Source organism: Perca fluviatilis, chromosome 1, assembly GCF_010015445.1.
Source record: "Perca fluviatilis chromosome 1, GENO_Pfluv_1.0, whole genome shotgun sequence".
NCBI lineage: Eukaryota > Metazoa > Chordata > Actinopteri > Perciformes > Percidae > Perca > Perca fluviatilis.
In genome coordinates, this window is record NC_053112.1 from 11,015,070 (window position 1) to 11,022,411 (window position 7,342).

General features: G+C 40.8%; 1 protein-coding gene across 2 annotated transcripts in view; it reads left to right on the top strand.

Annotated features, from left to right (window-relative positions):
* trmt1 (tRNA methyltransferase 1) overlaps window positions 1–7,050 on the top strand; it is a 25,392-nt gene extending 18,342 nt beyond the window's left edge. Inside the window, exons 14-16 of one of the 2 annotated variants that reach the window (XM_039794914.1) lie at window positions 480–599; window positions 2,231–2,312; window positions 6,734–7,050. In XM_039794914.1, coding sequence (XP_039650848.1) covers window positions 480–599; window positions 2,231–2,312; window positions 6,734–6,808 — 277 coding nt within the window. In that variant the 3' untranslated portion in view covers window positions 6,809–7,050. Of the gene's footprint in view, window positions 1–479; window positions 600–2,230; window positions 2,346–6,733 lie in introns of both variants that reach the window. The other variant, XM_039794903.1, reaches the window with a different exon arrangement.
* The last annotated feature ends 292 nt before the right edge of the window (window positions 7,051–7,342 follow it).

Genomic DNA, 7,342 nt, shown 5'->3' on the forward strand with positions numbered 1-7,342 from the left:
CAATGCTCTTGTGTTAAAGAATGCAGAGCCCTGAACACCTGTGATATTAATATAGCCAGCACCACTTCATATGAGCCTGTGGAATTTCCTTAAAAAAAAAAAAAAAACTTTATTTTGTGGAACCTTGAAATGTTACAAACCTTCAAATTTGGGGTGGCAGCAACTCAGTCCGTTTGGACTTGGCTTTGAATCCGGAGGGTCGCCGGTTCAAGTCCCCGTGCGGAACAAGTAGGGAGTGTGGACTGGTAGCTGGATAGATGATCAATAAAGTCTTAATCTTAAATGTACCTACTTAACGTGTGTGTGTTTTGTTTTTAAAAAAAAAAAAAAAAATAAAAAAAAAAAAAAACAAAAAAAATTATATTGTGTGTGTGTGTGTGTGTGTGTGTGTGTGTGTGTGTGTGTGTGTGTGTGTGTGTGTGTGTGTGTGTGTGTGTGTGTGTGTGTGTGTGTGTGTGTGCGTGTGTGTGTGCATGCAGCTTAGAAGCCTGTTTCACTGTGAGGGAGGACGCCAACCCTCAGTCCCGTAAACGCCACCTGACCCGCTTCCAGGAGAATCCGCAGGCCTTCTGGGGACCCAAAGCTCGAGCCAAAGCTGGGTAACTAACTCAAACACACACACACACACACACACACACACACACACACACACACACACACACACACACTGGACTTCAGCTGTAATTCTGGAAGTGTGTCTGAAAATTTGGATCAAGAAAGACTCTTCTTTTCACTTTAAAAGCAGATAAGAATGAATTTCAATAGAGATGCACCGATTACAACTTTCTAGGCCGATTCCGATTTTCTTTGAATTAGGCCAGCCGATACCTTTTTTTAATAGATAATCGATCGCTATAAAATAGAACTATATCAAATAAATATAGCCTTGCAGTATAAAGATATTTCTCAAAACACACACGCAGGCCTGTTTGAACGTCAACAGTAACGTTACCTGAAAACATAAACGTCACCACTCATTTTACACACAGTTCAGCAACAAACTAAACGCTAGGGGAAGATTACTACGTTTTAAAAAAAATATATATTTTTAATACGTTGGTTTTGAGCGGTATGCATCCCCACTAACCTGGAAAGCGTTTCAAACCGTAACGTCAATACAGCGTGTCGGAGGAATACAGTGTCTCTTTTTTATTTAATTTTTTTAGTACAGCGTCTCTTGCAGCCGGACATCGCAGGCAGAGGGACAGTCACCGCAGCGTTCGCTAACGTTGGCTTCTTGTCTCATCTGGGGTCTGATAAACAGTAAATTCAGCAAAGTCAGCGTGCCCACCGCTATTTTCCAATAAACTGTAGTTGTCATATTTCACGGGACCCACGGTTTTCATGTTCCACTTATTCAGCCTCAGAGAGGAGAGAGAGCGCGGCTGAGATCAGTAGAGCAGACGGCTCTGCAGAGCCGTGTATAATTACGACTTTATAACATTTCATAAACGGCTGATTGAGCTGCGGTGCGCTGATGTTGCGCGATGTTAAAATCATGCGGCGCCCGAGTGCGTTTGACCGCCATAAAATCGGCATATGTCAGACTGACCGGCAGGTTGCAGGTCATGGCCGAGCACGTGAAAATCGGCCAATTCCGGTCACTGGCCGGTCAATCGGTGCATCTCTAATTTCAAGTTCTAGGAGAAACGTTTGCATGAAAGGGCTGGCTTCTCATTTTTTTTCTCCTTGTGACGTTTTGTGCACCAAAACATCACATTGTAGATGTCAAGCCGAAATTACAGAGGAACATGTTTCTCAATTTAAAAAAAAAAAAAAAAAAAAAATACTTTTATGATCCTGAGGACCGATCAACTCAAATTTACGGAGCCCCCCTGGTCCCACTTTAAATCCCAAAAATTAATTATAACTATCTTGTGGCTTCAAGATAACTATCTTGTGGCCACGAGATAGTATCTTGAGGCCTCAAGATACTATCTCGTGGCCACAAGATAGTTATAATTAATTTTTTTTGACAAAGTGGGACCAGGGGGGCTCCATACAAATTCAAAGATATGATAAATGGCTTGTGAACACCCTGAACTAGTCACCTAAACTTCTGGTAATGCTCTAAATACAGATTCATTCCCGCCTTGCACATCCATTCTCTTCATTCCTTTTCTCTTTATCTCTTTCCTACCTCCAACCCCTCCCTCCACATTATTTCCTCCATCCATCTCTAACCTTTCGTTCTGTATTTTCTCTCTCTCTCTCTCTCTCCCTCTTCCAGTGGCGGTATCGCTACTAACCTGCAGGACAAGAGGAAGAAGTGCCAGAACAAGAGGAAGAACCAGATCACAGACTCCTCAGAGGTGAAAAACTTTCACTGCAAGAAGTTCAGACAGGTCAGTTCACCTACAGGCTGCTGTGCTGCGATCGCATCAAGTGGCGCTTATTTTAGACAAAGGGTCTCGACTGAGGAAATATATTCAGCCTGTTACTTTAAAAAAAAAAGCAAAGAATAAAAGACGACATGTGGCATCTATATATGTCCCACAGTTCCAGTCTCTTCACTGCACTCCCTAAACAATGCCTGCCAATCAAACCGAGTGGGCGGCTCTCTGATGTCTCCATGCCTCTGGTTGTTCTCCCTGATGAAGTTTCTGTAGCTGGAACTCTTTCTCTAATTCCCCGCAGCTCCTGCTGAACATCAGACACATTTCTTCCTGTGAAACAAAGGCTACTTTCTTGGAAATAACCACTTAGTGTTTTTTTTGTTGTTGCTTTGTAGACCAGCCGTTCTCCTGGAAAAGTCCAACCTGACTCATTGCTTTTCCTAGAACAGCACATTAACAATTTGTCCGCGGCTCTGTACCTAAAACGATCCGATCTTTTGTGCTGGAAGATAAAACGGTCTAATTACACCACCGTCAGTTAATGATCTATGAATTATTCACAAGTCCTCCCTTCCATTCTAGGACGAAAGGAAGAAAAACCCATCTGCCTGCATCTGGTGCACTGTTGAGAGCCACATTCATGAATTGACTGTAGGTTGAATCAACATAGTTTTATACACTACCGGTCAAAAGTTTGGGGTCACTTAGAAATTCCCATTCCACTCCATCACAGACAGAATCCCAGCTGAGATCAGTTGCATTTATTTTTTAACCAGGGCAGCAGTTTTCAGATTACATGATGTGCTTACATAATTGCAAAAGGCTTCTCGACTGGTGTAGAAAGAAGTGGCTGATCTTTAATGCAATAACTACGTTGCCAATTATCAAAGGCCCATTCTGTTTACTAATCTGATATCATTTTAAAAGGCTAACTGAGAAAACATTGGAGAACCCTTTTGCAATTATGTAAGCACATCATGTAATCTGAAAACTGCTGCCCTGGTTAAAAAATAAATGCAACTGATCTCAGCTGGTATTCTGTCTATAATGGAGTGGAATGAAAATGTCTAAGTGACCCCAAACTTTTGACCGGTAGTGTGTGTCATTGATGAACCGGTTGTGGAAAATAGCTTAAACCCCCCCACATGCTGGTCTAAGTTAAAGCCGTGGGAGAAAGCAATGTTTTAGTTCCATTTTTGGTCCGTTTGTTTTACTCACCTTTTTAAGAAGAATGCAGTCAAGAAGCTTTTTTAGGATGTTATTTCCTTGAAAAGCCTTTATTTTATTTTATTGTGTATTTTTTTTTCGGCCATCTGTGACTCACAACAGTCAATGTGCACGTGTCCAACACAGAACTGAAGACGGTTAGGGACTTGCTGATAAACTTGCTGACTATAAGACTTCCATTCAACGGGTGAACAGACACACAACTCCAAATTATTTATGATGTTGCTCCGTTTGACATGATAACTTTATAAGGCCATAGTATGTTAATTATGTATGCGATATTCAGCTTGTTGTGGACTTCTTGCATATTTAATTTTTTTGCCATAAGTCGGTTGGTGTCTCTGCAGTTACGTAGTTAGCGTGACAATTTACATTCACTTTGCTCTCTTTCATGCTACAGTAAGTAAACTTTATTTATATAGCACCTTTCACAGACAAGAAGGGTCACAAAGTGCTTTACAGAAGGAACAAATAAAAGAAACAACAACAAATAAAATACAATACAAAGCCATAGGACTTAGTGTCGCATTCAAAAGTGTTCCCGTGTCCCGGTTTAATTTGCATTTTAGAGTTCAGGAGTAGTCAGAAATTCTGTTTTTCAAATTGACTTTAAATTCCGTACCAGGATATGTTATTCATTGCGTTGACTTCTCATGATACGTGGATTGTGATCATTGTTTAGGATGTTGGCAAAAATAATCCATTGGCTGCATGTTTAGCATTTTAAAGTCTGTTTTTGACATTTTAATATCAGGCTAGGCAGCTGCAACGAGGCAATTCAAAGTAGAATAGAATGCTCTGCCTTTTATTGTCACTATACACATGTACAACGAGATTAAAAGCAACTCCTTTTCCAGTGCCAACAAGTACGTAAAATAAATACAACAACATGGAATAAAATAAGTAGTGCAAAATGAGGGGGGAGGGGGGGTTAGGTGCACAGTTCTGAGACACTATACATATCTATCTATCTATATGTATATGTGTATATCTCTCTCTCTCTCTCTCTCTCTCTCTCTCTCTCTCTCCCTCCCTCCCTCCCTCCCTCCCTGGATAGATTAGACTGTGAAGTCAGTGCATGTGTGAGTTCAAAGTGGTTATGGCTTTTGGAAAAATAAACTGTTGTTGAATCAAAATGCTTCAGAGCAGTTAAAAATAAGGTAAAAATATATTCTTTTTTTTTTTTTTTAACGCTCAAATAAAATAATGTATGAAATACAAGCATAAAAGTACCAGTGCAGTGTGAGAAACGCTCAGTTATTTAAAGAAAGGCGGCATCAAAGAGAAAAGTCTGCAGCCTTGATTTAAAAGAGCTGAGAGTCACAGCGGACCTGCAGTTTGTTCCAGATACGCGGGGCCTAAAAACTGAACGCTGCCTCTTAGTTGGGACTCTGGGGACAGAGAGCGGACCTGTCCCAGGGGGACAGAGAGCGGACCTGTCCCAGACCTGTACCCGAGAGGTCTGGGCGGTTCACAGTGTAGCAGCCGATCCGAAATGAAGAGCACAGGAACAGCACGACCGCGGTTTATCCCTACAGCCGACTGAGTTGTTGCAGTCGAGGATCATTTCTTTTATTATGACAACGTTGGCCCCAGGAGTCTCCCAGGATGAAAGGGAGACCGTTACTCAAATGCTAATCACACGTATAAAGTCCTCATGTCCCGGGTGGGATACGAGCCGGTCGACACATGCTGCTGAATTAGTCGTCTTCATCTCCATCAGCTGCTTTGGCAGGGCGCCACTCACTGTTGGTTTCCTGCCAGAGAAGCTCGGAGCTTTCACCAGCCGCAGCCCAAAATGTACCTTTGGCTATTTTAGAGACTGGAACGTACCATCAGCCTCTCGGAGTATTAGGGCTGAGTACTCAATTCAATACTTTTTTTAGGCAACAAAATTGCCTCTAAAGTATAGGGTTGGGTATCCTCTGGATTTTTACGATTCCGATGCCGAACCGGTACTTTTTAAAATGATTCCGATTCCTAAACAGATTCTTGAAAAACTGAAAAATGACATCAAAAGATGTAATATGTTTACTAGCGATCACGTGCAGTGAATAGTTAATATGCTTTTACGTCCGTTTTGGTGAGCCCAGAGGGGAAAATATGGCATTTTAAAAGTAGCCTACGTTTACGGTAGCTAGCCAACGGTGGACTACAGAGACAGTGTGATATTTTCACATCCGTTTCGGAGCGACACATGTCCATATTTAAAGTTTTATTGTATCTGTCTAGTCCATGATAATGTCCAGTGTAAATGATTTTTGTCCCCAGTGTTCTATGTTGCTGCAGAACAGGAACCTGCTGGAAACCAGTTTTTAAACCGAGTCAGGCCCGTTTTTATATTGTCCCTTGATTGTTGCTTTTAAATTTCCCTGTATAATAAATGAAATGAATGAATTAGGTGGAACCGAAATGAGGAACCGAAATTTGCGTTCTAATCCGGTCCGATTCCTTTCGGTTCCATCCTCGGCGTTCAATACTAGGGTTCGTCATCGCGGTATATCAACTGTCGCAATAAACACATCGCAAAAGACACTCCCGAGATAATTTTTTTTTGCCGATGAAAGGAACTATCTGTAGAAAACGGCACTTTAAATTGTAACGGTCATTCATTTTTAGTGCCGTCTCTTATATTCAGTGTTCAATTTGTTTGATAAATTAATGTCAAAAAGGCTTTTCTTTCAATTGTTTCTTCAAATTCAACAAGCAAATTGTTGTATTAGAGCAGAGCCGAGTACACTTTAATATTGGTTTATTCATCCCATGATATATCGTCATCGCAATATTCAAGTTATCGCATATTTTACTCATATCGCATACTCAATACCCAGTTTCAACACCTAAGGAGTAAATCTCATCAGCGTCAGTGAGCCAATAAGCACCCAGCATGCTTCTACCAAGATCTAATAATGTCTGTGATTGGCTGTCTTAACGTTACACGTCATAGAGACACGCAGAGAGACGGGGCTCACGAAGTAGGAGCTGAAAAAAACAAATTGCCGTGATGTAATTTCTTTTTGTTTTATAAATTGGTATTGGAAAAAACAGTATCACTTAGGAACCGCTATCAAAGTTACACAACACAAATTGTACTTTTTTTTTTTTTTTTTTTGAACGATAGCCAGCCCTGAGTATTTTAATGACTTATTTTTGTTGTCTCTTTTGTTCAGGGAACATGCAATAATGGAGACAAATGCGGCTACTCCCACAACCTGGAGCAGACAACGGAGGAGAAAATGGAATGATTCAGTCTTCTAAATGTTTTTTTTTGTTTTTGTGTTTTTTTTAAATCCTTTTATTTCTGGAGTTTGAATGGCCCAGTGCAGCCTGGACAAAGGGAGTATGATGCACTGCAAGCAGATTGTATTTGAATAGGCCCAAAAACATAACAACCATTACAATATGCAGAACATTTTTTTTTAAGATCTTTTGTTATTCGACTGTTTCAGTCCAATAAAGTCCCCCACCCACCCCCGCTGACTTTAAACGTTTGCTTTTGTTGTTCTTTGGGCAGGCTGAGTGCGTTTTAAACACCATGGGATGTCAGTGCGACTGTGTGTTCAGACTTGGGGTCAGCAGGGAGCTCCTTCTTATCAAAGCTTGGATCTCTAAAATATCCAAAATTTAAGATTTGGTAGCTGGTCACAGACTTACTTTTTTTCCCCATGCTGAGTTTAATGAATAGTTGAGAAGCTGTAAATCAACCAATTTAATTGGGTTTTTTAACTATTTAGGATGCATTTAAATGTAACGCAGCATGCGTTTGACTTGAAATGGCA